Source organism: Tursiops truncatus, chromosome 1 (assembly GCF_011762595.2).
Source record: "Tursiops truncatus isolate mTurTru1 chromosome 1, mTurTru1.mat.Y, whole genome shotgun sequence".
NCBI lineage: Eukaryota > Metazoa > Chordata > Mammalia > Artiodactyla > Delphinidae > Tursiops > Tursiops truncatus.
The window spans coordinates 129105443-129121578 of NC_047034.1; the positions used below are offsets into that span (position 1 = coordinate 129105443).

General features: G+C 41.9%; 1 protein-coding gene across 2 annotated transcripts in view; it reads right to left on the reverse strand.

The window, feature by feature from the left end:
* The window catches only part of ROR1 (receptor tyrosine kinase like orphan receptor 1), a 409060-nt gene that overhangs the window by 5406 nt on the left and 387518 nt on the right, over positions 1-16136 (reverse strand). For both annotated transcript variants that reach the window (XM_073788849.1, XM_019920148.3), the window contains exon 8: positions 13573-13784. In XM_073788849.1, the coding sequence (XP_073644950.1) occupies positions 13573-13784 (212 nt within the window). The remainder of the gene's footprint in view (positions 1-13572; positions 13785-16136) is intronic.

A 16136-nucleotide genomic window follows, 5' to 3' on the forward strand; every position in this document is an offset into this window, starting at 1 on the left:
GACATTTAATCTAATTTGTTAGGGAAAAAGTCATAAAAGCAATGCATTTGTACCTAAACTGATTTTTTAAATAATCCCTTGAAATGCACTTTAAATCCTTATTTTTTTAGAAAAAAGTACTGCTGTGAGTATCCCAATTGAAGCTGATAATTTTGCAAATACATATGGAATTCAGAGCTCTCTGTACACAGTTTAAATCAACAGTTTAGAAAATTAACTAAAAATTTTCTCTAACCCAAACTCTACTAATCTAGAATTCATGATGATTAGCTCTGTTCTAGGCTAATTTTTGCGAGGCAAAATGCCCATTAACCTAATTATAAGTGTAAATAAACTTGCAGCAAAATACCCACTTAAGAGGACAAAATAGAACTGAGAATTTTGAAACATTAATTCCTCCATGCAAATAATATTTCTTATCATCTATAGGTCTCACTAATTTGTTAAAGCAGATTTTATGGGGTTTGTATTTATAAATGTCTTACAGTAAAGTTACTTCTGCTGAAAGTAATGGCAACTTCTTGCTTTAAACATTTAGGCAATTGAAGCTTATTAATACAGTCCTATTAATTATAGTATTGTTTGTAACATTAGAAATAACCTAAATGTCTACTTAGTGGAAACTGATTAAATTAATTGTGAGGGAGCTAGTAAAAACAATATTATACATTTGTAAGAATATTATACAGTTGTAAGAACAAATGAGGACACTTTCTATGTACTGATATCCAAAATCCTACTACTAAGTTAAAAATAAAAAGCAAAAGAACAGTTAATGCTGTATGCTGCTTTTGTGTGAAAGAGGAGGAGAAAAAGAATGAATATATTCATATTTCTGCCCATAGGCATAAAGAAACTCTGAAAGGATACTCAAGAAACAGCAGTGGTTATTGGGAGGATATGGAGGTGGGAACTGGGGGGAGGGGGCAGAGGTGGGAGATTTTTCACTTTATGCTTTTTTATACTTTTTTGTTTTTGTTTTTGCGGTACGCGGGCCTCTCGCCGTTGTGGCCTCTCCCGTTGCGGAGCACAGGCTCCGGACGCGCAGGCTCAGCGGCCATGGCTCACGGGCCCAGCCGCTCTGCGGCATGTGGGATCTTCCCGGACCGTGGCACGAACCCGTGTCCCCTGCATCGGCAGGCGGACTCTCAACCACTGCGCCACCAGGGAAGCACTGCTTTTTTATACTTTTGAATTTATGAACCAGGTGAATATAGTATCAATTCAAAAAAATGAATAATTTAAAAACATATGACCCATCTTTCTATCTGACTGAATCCAGGAAATTTATTCTGCAATCACAATTCCTTCACTGTTTTTCCTTTTGCTTCTAAGGTCAGGATTCTGTGGTTGCTATGGAGTTCCTTTGGGAGAACAGAATGTAGGTGATGGGAAGAGTAACCACGCCTACTTTGTAACTCTTGCAGCCCTCAGATTGATTGTGCTTTCGTGGCCAGAGTAATCCAAAGTGAATTTTTCCCACATGACATTACGACAGGGATTTCCATCAGAACTTTACCTAATGATGTAAATGAATCCAATTTATGTGAAAGTCCCTTGAATGGCATGGTAGGTATTACTTACCTTTTTTTTAAATTTATTTTTTATTATTTTTTAATTTTTTTGTGGTACGTGGGCCTCTCACTGTTGTGGCCTCTTCCGTTGCGGAGCGCAGGCTCCAGACGCACAGGCCCAGTGGCTATGGCTCACGGGCCCAGCCGCTCTGCGGCATGTGGGATCTTCCCAGACCGGGGCACGAACCCGTGTCCCCTGCATCAGCAGGCGGACTCTCAACCACTGCGCCACCAGGGAAGCCCTTACTTTTTTATTTAAACAGGATCCCCCATGCTTTTGGTGATAGAGAAGGGTATGGGACTGAGTAATAAACTACTTTTGAGGGAAAGTGGGAATGAGGAACTAAACCCAAGGAATATTAGACTGATCTAATGAGGCGTTAGGACTCTTCCCCCTTCCCCTGCTGAAGCTTAACCCATAGGCAGTGTGGTAATTCAAACCATGTAACCTTTGGACTCATACAAATCTGAATTTGCATCTTGGACCTGCCGCTTTCTATTATTAATAGTTAATATTTATATAGCACTTACTATGCGCCAGACACTGTTCTGAGCACTTGACAAATATTAACTCATTTACTATAACAACCCCGTGGGATAAGTCCTATATATTAGGTGGCTGACCTTGGGTGAGTTTCCTAACTTTTCTGAACCTCTATTTCCATATCTATAAAATAATATAATATCTAGCTTCCATAATTACAGTAGGGATTAAATGCAACAATGTATGAAAGTAATTTCCACCTAATAAGTGCTCTTTAAATCAATTTTATTATCCTTCTTAGGGAAGTAATCCAGAAAGTGGAGTCAATGCAAATGATTTAGATCCATTTACAGCCTTAAATAGCTCTAGATAGTCATCTATAATTCTATGTTTAAAAAACGAATGTTTAAATTTCTTCTTGTTAATCTTTCTCTGTTCTCCTGTAGTTGCTGGTTTTTAAGAAAATTCTTTGAAAATGACAGAGACTCTGTTTTGGAACCCGAGGGCGGGTAAGAATTTGAGTGGCCTGTGGTCTGCTCCTCTGAGGACTCTGGAAAATGCAGATGGAGGTGGAGGGAGCAAAGACCCACGTGGAAGAGTGGATGGTGGCAGATGGGAAAGGAAGCAAGCAGGCCAAACTGGTGGGGACTGGAAGAGAAGAGGAGGTGGATGGGACCTTGGCGCTGGCCTGACACATGGCCCCTGGGGCTTCACGGCTAAGAAAGCCGGCTGCATTCCCATACACTGAGGTAAGAAAATTAGTTCTCTGGTATTCACCTTTGGAAGAAGAACTCTTACTCTTGCCATTTTACAGATGGAGAAAGAGGCTTAGAAAAGTATCAAGAATTTTTAGGAGAGCCAATATTGCTGCCCTTGTGTGTACAAGGCCTTCTGTTTGAAACCAGAGAAGCTGGCTGGCCGGCAACCCCAGTTGGACACAGCATGTCTCTGGAGGCCCGGCCTGGGGCCTGACACCTTGCAGGGCTGTGAGGTCAGCCTTCAGTGTGTGGTCACTCTGTGGAATGATAATTGTTCTTCTTTCTCTCTGTTCAGACACATGAAAAAGTATGTTTTGACCCAAAGTGTGTCTTGTCATAGCTCACCAATACCTGGTGGGCCAGACGGCATAGAGTCCCAAATCATCTCCAGCCGACAGAAGGAAGGAATAGTTCATCAGAGCTAGTCAGAACCAAATTTGGGGATTTGCTTTGGAAAAAAAGCACGGAAAGTAACCAAAACGACCAATTTCACAAAACCTTTCCTCGGAACACCTGTGCATCAGCCAGCGTAGAAATACCCAGGAAAAAACTGCTCGGAGCTTGGTTTCAGGGGAACAATTTACACAGTGATTTGCAGTTTTTAAATGCTCAAGTTATTTGGTACAAATGAGTCTTAACTATAGACTCATTTTCAAATTTTACATAAATCCTGACCTAGTTAAAAAATCATAAAAACCCTTAAAGAAGCAGTCAGTAGACTGTATGGTGACGGCAGGAAATTAGCTGTATTGTTGAGGAACAGATGGTTTACATTATACAGACCCTTTAGGCTAAACTTGTTTAGGTCTGGCATATTGTAAATTATATTTTGGTAATGAAAGTGAAATGACCTCTGCTTGACCTCAAGTGGGGTTTGTCTGCTTGAACCAATGTAGTGGAAAACTATGAAAGAAAATGAAGTCATAAAGTTTTGGCAGTTCAATTTTGGCTCATTTCAAGTTAAGGGGTTATAAATCTGTTTAGTTTTTGTTTGACAAGTATTTGTCATACAGGGATGTACAAAATGTAAAGAAGTGTAAAATACACATGAGGCACGATGCCAAAGTAAACCAAGTACAAAGGAAAACTGGAATGAATAGGGTCCTGGGCTCCTATCTCTTTATCACTCCCTCCATTAGTTGAATGACAAGATGGGCTCCGTTTATTATATGCTGTAAGGCAATTAAGTACCTTAAAACTGAAACAGGCTTTCAGTTTAAATGTTAACATTTTTACTTCTCAAAGTAAACACACATCTGCCTCAGTGCGGTTTAAAAAATTATATAATTTTTTCGGGGCGGAGAAAAAGCAAACTTGATGTAGAAGTTGATACATTATTCTAAAATCCAATTGTGCTTCTTCCCCTAGAAGTTTTTGAAGAACAACTGTATTCAGGTTTAAATGAGCTCTTCACTGGAGGAAAATGAAGGGAGAATATTTTAGATGTGAGTCCTTAGATGTGAGTCGCTGTGAGTATTGCAGTCCCGCCTAAACAGCTGCTAGAGAGGCCAGGCGGATGTTGGTGGCTTCTCTCACCTGAGTGATGAATACTAAGTGGGGACATGTGCCCCTTTTAGATCCATTAACTTTAGGTATGAAAGCAATGAACCATGGGTAGTTTTTAAAAATTGTAATTATGTAGATGGCAGATGGATAAGGCGGACAGACTCAGTGACTTTATGTCTTTCCACCTCTGGGAAGTTACACCTTAGGTGATGATACACTTGAAATGACTCCTCTGGAGGACACTGCTTGCGACTAAGCTGCCATTTCCTGCTCACTTTTCCTAAGTGACTACCACAGGAAATGAGATGAGTATTCTGTGATGGCCATCAACATCGGCGTGCAGCACAGATCCCGCTCTGTGACTTTTCACCTCTAACCTGAACAGGGCATGACTGATGGCTCTACTTTTGAGTCCAATTTGAAGTAGACACACAGATGAAAAGCAGAGCCACATGACGGTGGAGGGAACCAGAGCTCAGGGCGGTGCTCTGGGACAGGAAGTTGGCTCCAGCAGCAGGTGCTGGAAAAGGACTGAAGTTCATGTTCCTACAATGGACCCAAACCTCCTCCTATAGTCCTTGCAGCCCCTATACCTGTTCCTTTCCCATTCCTCACGTCCCAAGGCTGCTGCCCTTTTACAAATCTCTTTTGCTATACACATTTGCCGATTCTAGCTGTATACAAGTATCTGTAGGAGAAGAGTGGGTCCCACACAGTGACATTTGTCCTCACCCTATTAGAGGAATAATGAAGCAGGCCCTACTGAAGTTAGGGGGTAAGTTTGGGTAATAGGAGGACATGACCAGGTCTGTTTCTCTTTGAAAGCACAATTTTCTCTGAGAACTGTATTCCTTGTGGACTTACTCTCTGCATCTCAAGTTGATCAGCAGAGTCTACACCAGAGCAGGCACTGGAATCCCCCAGAGGGCCTGTTAAAACACAGACTGCTAGGCCTCACTCCTAGAGTTTCTAATTCTGTAAGTCAGATTCTGCAGTTCTGACAACTTGCCAGGTGATAAGGATGCTCTGGGACTGGAATAAATGAGAGAACCACTAGAATAAATGAATATGACTTTCAAAAAAAAAAAAAAGAGAGAAAAGAATACAACTTTCTGGATCAGACAGTTACTGAGTGTCTGGTCCCTGCTCCCGGCATGACGAATGACCACAGTGTGTCTGTAGAACCTGATTGAATGATTCTGACTTACACGAGACAGAGACTATACACTGTGCTCTGGAAGATGCTTTGGAAATGCCAGCTAGAGAGAAATGTAAGAGCCGTCGACTGGTATTTCACGGGGTTATATTCTGCATGGCTACTGTCAGAGAGATTCAAGGTTTTGAAATAGAAATCACGTTGTAGCTTGGGCCATGTCATCAGTTTATTATATTTTCATGTGCAGCCAACTGTGTGGGATATATTTTCATAGCTGGTTACCTCAGTCAGTCAATTGATACTATATACACTGTGTACCAAAGAGTATACACACAGAATAGTATATGAGAGACCATTTAAGAACCATGAGGAGAGAGGACACAACTCCTATCCTAGATGTTTGTAATTTGAGCTTAGTAATAACTACCATGTATTGAATATTTGCCACGTACCAGACACTGAGATCATAATAATGGCTACGATTTGGGGAGGGGGGGCTGTTTATGTGTTAGGTTATAAATGCTTTATACATATTAATTCTTTTCATCCTCACAATAACGCTATGAAATTGGTCACTGTGACTATTATCCCCATTTTACAGATGGAGAACCTGAGGAACAGTGGTTAAGCGATCCCACAACTAGAAGGTTGTAAATTCAGACTCCAGGGTCTGTCTTCCCCATGACTACACTACACTCCCTTGTGGGGTCTCTCAGTGTTCAATGCATCAACTCATTTAACCCTCAACCCAAATCCGTGAGATTCATACTATGATTTCCCCACTTTATGGACCAAGAAATTAAGGCCTTCAATGGTTAAGTAGCTTGCCTATGGAAGCACAACTATTAGGTAGTGATGTCAAGATTCAGCTCCAGCTGTGTCTGGCTCCAAAGATGAAGCACTTTTCTGGGAAGAAGAGGTAGTTTTCATTTGACCCTCAGAAGGCTCCACAATTTTAAAAGCATGAGGCCCACTGGCATAAAAGTGGAATGTCAAGGTGTAATTACGCTCTGGCCTCTGATGACCTAGACCTTACTCTGGCTGATCCTTTGTTGCTCCCATTAGTTGACTGGGGTAAGTGAACAAAACCATTCAACAGCAGGCTGTACCTGAGTTGGGACAAGAGCCCTGGAGAGTACGTGAAATTGAGATGTTTTTAGTATCTGGCCTTGGCTGTTGACAGGAATCTGCTTGACTCTAAGGCCTATTTTCCTTTCCTGTGCATTTTACTGGTTCTTAGGTAAACAGTGTTAGAATTGTGAAACAACTGACTCCACTCATAAATGGAAATGATTACATTCTAAAAGCTTAAAGGCCACAACCATTTGATTTTGGGAGATTATGGACATTTTCAAAGACTACAGCTGAACTAAGTGCCTTCTGGTTTATGCAATCAAATTCTAGAGGGAGTTCCAACCAATAGTTCGCCATATTTGCTCAGAGTTCAGCTGCACTTCTCTGGAAGTGATTTAACTTCAGAAACAGTCCTTTTCTCTATAATGTTAACTTTCTGATAGTTAGTTTGAATGTTTGGTGGTGACCAGGATTGACTCTGTGGTGGAGTTACTTTATAATGTCAACAGGAGATGTTCTATTCTGCCTGGAAACAGGCAGAACAGATGTCAGTAATTTTAATGTCAGCATGAGCTACCATGTGCTCATAACTTGGGCTTGTGTGTTTCAGTCAGCCTGAAAATTAAGGCAGTAGAGTGAAACAGGGCAGGGGTCCCCAACCACTGGGCTGCGGACGGGTACTGGTCCGCGAGCAAGCGAAGCTTCATCTGCCACTTCCCATCGCTCACATGAACGTCTGAACCATCCCCCCGCTCCCCGTTTGTGGAAAAATTGTCTTCCACGAAACCGGTCCCTGGCGCCAAAAAGGTTGGGGACTGCTGAAATAGGGAACACTTGGGCTCTGGACCTGGAGAGACCTGGCTTTGAGTTTTGGCTCTCCCACTCACTAACTGTGTGACTTTGGGCAGACTCTTAATCTCAAGCTCCAGTTTTCTGACCGCCCAAAATCAGGCTCAAATTAGTACCAACTTCAGAGGGTTACTGTAAAGACTGTATTGAGGTAACGCATGTGAAGTACTTCAGCTTATTCATAATATCCATTCATAATACTCATTCTCCCTAGAAGTAAAACTTCTAAAGACATAGCTGTAAGCTGATCTCTGTACTGGACAGTCCCCCAGTCTTCACTATCAGACCCTCTCTGCCCTGAGGGATTTTATCCAGGGTGTGAACAGGGTGTGGGGCAGAGGATTTATGCTCACTGGATGGGCACAGGAATACCAGAGCTATCTAAAGAGCTACCTCTATAATCTCTGCTCTAATTGCCTTGCCCTCACCCCAGTTAATGCTGTGGGTTGCTGAATCCTATAGCTTCCTCCCCAGCCCACAGTATCTGGTACACAGCATTTGGTGGTTGATTTAAAAGGTTTGTGATTGTTCATATCATCACTGTAACAAAAAAATAACAGTAACTTCTAGCTGTTGAGGACCTGTGAGGTGCCAGGCACACTATCTTGAAGTGTCAGAAACAGCTCGTTTAGAATAGATTGGTGGCTGCTAGTGGTGGAGAGTGGGGAGGGAAGGGGTAGGCAAAACAGGGAAAGGAGTCAAAAGGTACGAACTTCCAGTTATAAAATAAGTAAGTTATGGGGATGTGCAGCATGGCCAATATAGTTCGTAATACTGATTGTATATTTGCAAGTTGTTAAGAGAATAAATCTTAAACCTTCTCGTCACAAGAAAAAAAATTTTGTAATGATGCATGTTGGCAGATCATTTTGCACTATATAAAAATATTGAATCATTATGTTATACACCCGAAACTAATGTAATGTGTGTGAATTATACTGCAATAAAAATACATTTAAAAATCTCTTTTAAGTACTATTTGTATCCTTGTTTTATAAATGAGAAAACAAAGATCTCATGGCCAGTAAACAATGGAGGCAAGATTTGTAATCATATCTCTCTGCCTCTAAATCCTTGATCTTTGAAGTATATTATACTACCTCTTAGAAATAAACTAAGAACAAATGTGGCTGGAAAGGTAACTTAGGCCCAGAGACTGTGGACTCCTATATACTGGGAGGAAGAATTTTATAACTTGAGATTTGGTCCTTCCAGATTGGGGAATCATTATGTCAAGTGGGAGCTAAAGCAACGCCAGAGGATGAAATCAGCATGAGAGAGAGAAAGAGGAAAGAGAACTGACAAACATCAGAGGAGGCTCCTGTTTGGGAAGAGCTAGTGAAGAAAAGGGGAGGAGATAGTAGGAGAGCCAAGAGAAAGTGTTTCAACATGGTGGTTAAGAATATCGAATGCTCCAGAGAAATTAAAGAGGATGAAGACTTGGGAAAGGCCATCGGATTAAATTATATCACTGGTGATTCCCCAGAGGCCATGTGAATAGAATGATAGCTCAGAAGGCTTGGAGACAATGGCTTTAAGGAGTGAGTGGAAACGTTATTGAGGACGTTTTAGCACTAAGTGTAGTGACAGTGGATAAGAACAGGGATTTCAAAGGGGTGGCTTGACCACAGCAGGGATTTTTAGATGGAAGCATGTTGCTAGCAAAAGGGACAGGCCCAGGGAACATAATTGTCAGTACATTCAGCAATGGCTGAATACCTTGGCTGGAAAGGAAAAGGTGAGAAGAATAGCCTGGAAGTGGAGAAACAGAGAAGCGGGCAAGAGATGAGGGTTAGTTGAGAAATAAAATACAGCCACCAGTTTCAGAAAGCTATAGGCCAATTTTGCTTTCCCCCCAATCTTCCTTACATCAGCCAGGAGCTGCAGGAGTTTGACCCAAAGGCTTATTTAGGTTTCCTGACCCTCATTCTCAAATTCCTCCACCCCTAACCTCTTTGAGGGTCTAAATCCCACATAGGTGCGTCACATAGGGAAGGACAGAACTGGCTCACCCTGTGCTTGACGGAGAGGCTCTGCTCCCCTTCTAAGTCCCCAGGAGGCAAGCTCCACAGCTTCCCTCCCTCAGCGAGACTGCTCAGTGTTTCCGATGTGACAGCTTGGGGCGGGGGGGCGGGGCGGGAGGCAGAGGGAAAGAATCGGAGAGATGGCAAGTTAGAGTTTCCAGGCTTCTTGGAGAAGGTTCATTTTCCACAGTACTTTAAAAAAAAAACCCTTACTCAGATGGTAAAATTTGTAATGCAAGATAGAAAAACCCTACGTAGTTCCTGCATCACCAGAGTACTGTCAGAAGATTTTAAAGATGGAAAAGATAGGAGATTAACTAATCCAACTGAATGGCTTGAAATCTTTTGCTGAGCAAAATAAAAGAAAAATAAACAAACTGTCCTTTGCATGAACACAGTCGACCTCTTTCTCTGAACAGCCGAGAAAATTGAGACACAGAGGGGCTAAGTGGCTACTCGGGGTCACAGGGCAGTTAGAGGTGGAGCCAGGGGAGCATCTCCATTTCCTGACTGTTCAAGGCTCAGACGTAAGATGCCTGTCTGGTCCAGTGGCTTCCTTTCCCCACAGATCAGAAGGAGACTCACGCCTCCTCAAAAGTTTTAACTTCCAACTGTACCGTTCACCTCTCTGGGGACTCAAGCCAGATCCCGTCAGCCAGTCTGTCTGCAGCTGCCTATTGTCACCTCTGAAGGGTATGGATTTCTAATCTCCCAGAGGAGCCTCTTCTTAATACAAACACTTGAGGTTGGTGGGGCAGCAGGGGGTGGGGAGGGCGGGTAAAATCAGCTCAGCAAGTGGAGAGAGATGGACAGAGATAGGTTAAACCCTGAAGGGCACATTCATTTGGATAAATAAGAATGAGGCCAGGGCAGACCAGCTTCTATCCTTCATTCCTTTTTCATCCCAACCTCCAAATATCCTTTTGATTTTACTCTGGTAGGGTGTTTTTCTCCCAAGACTTTTTTTGTTTTGTTTTTTTCTCTTTCTTTCTTATGTGTGTCCCTTCCTTTTAGATTTTATAGGTACGGGTAATATTTATGTGTCAGTGACCTCTCAAAGCAGTTTTAGAGATTGACTGTTTACATTTGGGAATTTTCTTTAAGGTCTACAAAGTTCTTTGTGCTTTTTCCAGGAAAGGCACTCAGTAAGAACCAAAACAAACAGCTGAATAAGTCAAATTTGATTGGAGCCAAACTTCTTAGGAGAGTAAGAAAAAAAAGTTAGCATTTGTTTTTGTTGTTTCCTTTCCCCTCCTCAACCCAGTCACACATTCTTGAGCCATTCCTACTTCTAGTCTGATTCAGAATTGCTTGTGAGCTGTTTAAGGCTAAACTCTAAGCCCTGTGTTGGAGAAATCTTGACACTGGGAGATTTCGCAAGGCACATTTCGGAAACGGTCCAGAAATGATGAAAACAATGTTTTGCTTCACCAAGTCTTAGGAAAAATTTCTCCCCATATATTTTACATTTGTCTCCATGACCATGGAGGATGGAGGACTATTGTTGCTCTGGCCAAATTTCACATGTCCCTGGCAGGACCGGGGCTATGTAACTCAAGCTTACAACTGTTATCCAGGCCTCTTCAGGAGGTCTGTCAGAGCCAGGTGAATCCTGTGGTTAGTGTTCAGCCCAGACTGACAAATGGAGTGTCATATTTAATTATTTGCCTGCCCCCATACCCCCTTCCCAGCATGATTTGTCCTGTGAAAAAGTTATCATGGCATGGGCAAGTTCAAGGGCTCTCCCTAGAGCTGAAAAATCTCTATTCACATTTTATCTCTTCCAACTACTAGCTCTTTGACCTTAGGCAAGTTACTTAACTGGTTTGGAGTCTCAGTTACCCTGGTTGTATGAGAGTGATAATAATACCTACCTTATATAATAGGTGTGAGGATTAAATGAGATAATGAATATTCCAGGAACTGGAATAGTTCCTGATGATGTGTATCATTCAGTATATATTAGTTTTCTCTATTTGTGCCACGGAGCCCTCTGAGATCTTTATTTGAAAGACAACATAAATCCAAAACACCGTGCCTGTTGGACATATCATGTGTTGCAAAATAAACCTCCACTTAGAATGGAATTGAATTGCAGATTGAGGCTGACCTACAACACGGGTAATTTTTCCGAATGGAAATGATTCTTCCTATAATTCCTGCCACAGCAACGAGGAGCCCACCTCCCCAGGATGGTGGCTGCAGCACCGTGACTACTAGAACCAAACTGATCTGGCCCTCTCTCCCACCCAGAGCTCCAGCATTTGTAAGGCTTCTCAGAACTTAATAACAGAAATGACAGGGAAAGATTCTCACAGAACAAAGACTATTGCGCTAGAAGTTTGAAGTCATGGGATATGTAAACAGACAACTAGGTGTGACTACATGAATGTGCAATAATGTTAACCCTTCTATTTTCTCCTATTACATTTATAAGGATTAACCGTGCTATTATGTAACACGCTGTAATGTATGTAAGTTGGCTAGCTAGCAGCTAGGATATCACAAGTTAAACCTCCACCGCCACCCATTCCCCAAGCCACCGAGTGAACTCAGTGGTTAAGAATCCACCTGCCAATGCAGGGGACACGGGTTCGAGCCCTGGTCCAGGAAGTTCCCATATACCGTGGAGCAACGAAGCCCATGCATCACAACTACTGAGCCCACGTGCCACAACTACTGAGCCTGCACTCTAGAGCCTGCGAGCCACAACTACTGAAGCCCGTGTGCCTAGAGCCCATGCTCTGCAAGAAGAGAAGCCACCGCAATGAGAAGCCCGCGCACCGCAATGAAGAGTAGCCCCTGCTCGCCACAATTAGAAGAAGCCCGCGCGCAGCAACGAAGACCCAACACAGCCAAAAATAAATAAATAAAATAAATAAATTTTTTAAAAAAGAGAGAGAACAGTGGTTTTGCTTGGAACAGAATACTTAAAAAATGAGTTCTTTTAGCATTTAAGAAACCCCAAAACCTTACCAACAAGTATGACTTTGCAATAGAAAAATATTTTAAGACTTTTTAAATTAAAAAAAAATTCAACAGCAAAGCAAAATAAAATCAAATGAGGACTATGTGTCAGGCCCAATTATGCTACTTTTTTTATTGGGTAAAAGGATTGATTTGAGTGTGAAGGCAATTTCTTTTCCTAAAATTGTATAAAAAGTGATGCATCTCCTCTTTATGAGGGTCAAAAGAATAATATGGTCACTAACCCACAGAGAAGATAAATATTTGTTGAATGAATGTTCCTATGGAGTTGGAACACAATGAAAAGGCAGGCTTCTGTGGATGCAAGAATCCTAAGTTATTTAAATGAAATCTCTTTCCCGAGAGGCCTGGGATTGGGGTGCTGGCTTTCCGGAGAGAAAGCCTCTGTTGTATTTCAGCCTCAAGATGTGGTGTGTGCTCCATTTAAGGAAAGGGCCAGTGACCCTGGGTTCCTTGCCAGGACCCCGAGCAACCCAAATGTTGAAAGATGTTGAGGACAAACTAAAAGGAAGTGGATTGATTTAGCAAAGAGAGGAGAAGGCTAAGGTGGGCTATTATAAAACAGCATTCAAAGATTGTGGGAAGGACAACACTTCTCTTAAAATATGTTTAAACCAAAGAGAAAGGGATTTAGGTTAGGCATGAAAAGGATTTTTTAAATTGTGGTAAAAAACACATAACATAAAATTGACCATTTTAAGTGTACAGTACAGTAGTATTAATACCTGCGCACTGCTGTGCAAACAAAAGGATTTTTTGAAAGTGAAGTTAGTAAACAATGTCTGATTTCTCTCTCTCTGTTCATCTCTTTCAGTTTGATTGGAAGAGAATGGAATTTCCTTCTTTAAAATGTGGAAAAATAGTCCACATTCTGAGTCCCCAGGGGCTGGAAGAGATGATCTCATAAGAATTCCTTCCAGCCCAAACTCTACGTAAGGTAGTGCTAGGACGGGCCCAGCACCGAACTGGTCACACTGATGAAAGTATACTCAAGCTGCCTTGGACAAAGTTAGAAATGCATGACTATGCTGAAAATGAACTCTAGCACTGATAAAATTTCTGATTCTGTATCATTTGATTTCTAAGCTTGGGTGGGTTATAAATGTTGCTTTAACTTGAAGTCTATAGAATAAGCGCAGCTCAGGACTGCTAGTTTTACCTTGGGTTTATACGCATTCAACATTGACATCTCCACGTTTTGACCTCTGACGTGTTTTGGCTGCCTCTGGACAGGCGGTGACGATGACTTCTGGTTATTGCGACAGACACAAATGAAGAAGAAGAGCAAAGCAATGGCCAGGGGGATGGCAACACTAGGCACCAGTATGTACAGGATTTCCATTTTATTCTTCTCCTTGGAATCCTTTGAATCTGGGTGTAGAAAATGGAAAAGAGCAAAAGTTATACTAGTTCAAATAACATGGAATAATATTACATGGCAGAGCTTAAAATGGCCTCCTATTCTTCTATACACACAAATCTACTGTGAGAAAAAAGAACCCTTGCTTATTACAATTTGTTTCCATCAAACCTTCAGTGTAGTTTATCAAAGTTGAAAAGTTTAAAGTTCAAACGTTTAAAAATTGCAGAGGGACATTGTGAAGACTTCGCGTGTGTGTGGGTCCCCCCTCTGATGTTGCCTCTCTTCAGCAGCAGACCTGCATTTCTCCAACACCTTAAAAGTTAAACGCCACATGGATGGACTGTATACATCTAAGAGCATTAATGTGGACCCCAGGGGTCTTCTTCCATTGGCTGCCAGCCCAAATCAAACACTGCGTGGTGTTCCAGAAATCATGCCCTTGTCTTGGCTGGCTTGGACATATAGGGCCAGTCCTGCATCTTCCAGAAGCAATATCACCAAAGAATCCTGGCCCAGGGTCCACAAAGCCACTGGCCTGAGAATATGGGGACCTGAAGCCAGGGCCAGCTCAGTCTCTGATGAGCTGTATGACTTTGAACAAATCATTCACCTCTTTGTGTCTCACTTTTTCTCATCCACAAAAGTGAAGTATCTGTTTTGGATGGTGTCTACAGTTCCCTCTTGCACAGCATCACTGTATAAGTTGACACTTTTTTGAAACCCAAGAATTCTTCTTAAATGGTTTCATATGAACTCAATAATTATGAGTGCTAACCCTCTGAAGTATATTTTTGAAATCTTATACATCCACTGTTACCATTGCTTGGAAAAGAATATAACATGTATAGAAGGACACAAGGACACATACTTTTCTTTTTTTTGGCTTGAGTCTGACCATTAAACTAAATATCCTGGGCATAGACTAAAATGAATGAATTATTTGACTGGTAAAACAATGCAAGCATTATGGGACAGTAATTAGAGGGGATGCATAATGACATGTCCTGATCACCAGTAACCTCATCAGCTATCTAGCTTTAAGAAAATCCAAAGTGTGAAAATTCAGATTGACACAAAATTCAGAGATGATTATTTACTTAAAAGAATTAACCATGCATCCATTCCCTCATCCCCCCATTTGTTTCAGTCAGTCAATAAACAAACAGCTACTACTGCCAAGCACTCCACTAGGTACTGGGAATATAAAATGAATTAAGACATGTCCTTTGCCCTTAAGGGCCTCGTGATCTGCTAAGGAAAACAGAGAAAAGGTAATTAAAATATGCTATTGGAAATACTACAAGGGAAGTATGGATAGAGTGGTGAAGAGAGCCCAACAGTCCCTCTTCCCTGACACAGCATACAAAGTGCGGAGGTCAAAAGCCACATACCCAGCAAAGCTTGGTAAGTGAGAATATACTTGTACATAGTCTTTACTCGCACAACACCTTCTTCGGGAACCTGTTCAGTGAGATATGGCAGTAATTAATCACACTCCCCACAGAAACAGACTCAACACAAGAAATTAGGAAGGGGCACCAAAACCTGGGTGCTGGGACTGTGATCTGTGGGTTGACCCTCAGAGGGGCTGGGGACGGGTAAAATCTGCTGACTGAGTATAATAAAAATGATCGTTTTAATATTTCTTGAGTGTTTTCTACCAGCAGAAAATCATGTTAGCTGTTATTACTAATATGGGCTAAGTATTATTCTAAGCACTTTTCAAAACTCATTCATTTCATCCTTACCCATGAGGTAGGCGCCATCCTCGTCCCCATTTTTACAGGTGAGGAAGCTGAGGGGCAGAGTGGTTAATTTACTTGCCCAAGGACCTGTAATTCAACGCTTGGATTCCTCTCCTGTTGGTCCTGTTCCAGCTACTACACTAGACCGCCAGTACTTTGAGAGTGGCTGTTGTCTTGCACCTATTTTCTCATGGTAGGATTTTTCTTGTTTCACACAGGTAGGAAGAATGAAGGAAGTCTGAAAGGTGGGGAATAACACAAAAGCTTTGCCAGGTACCCTGCTTTTGAACTCCCCGCCTTGTACGCCGTGGCAGGTAGACATATAACCCAGGCATCTCTGGAGGCTACTCTAATCATTCTAGTCATTAGGAGCTGGGTCTCGGGTGCTTTAGTAACAATTGTGTCTGCATGTCTGTGGGTGGGTGGACAGATAGAGAGAGAGAGATTGCTATATCTATGTAGACAATGTAGCAGAATAAAGGAAGATTACGTTTTAGAGTGAGAAACCTCTGAAGACTGCCTTTGACATTATCTATGTAACCTTGAGTAGGCACTTGGCCACTCTGAGCAAACTCATCTGTAAAATGGGATTATTTCATAGAACTGTTGTAAACC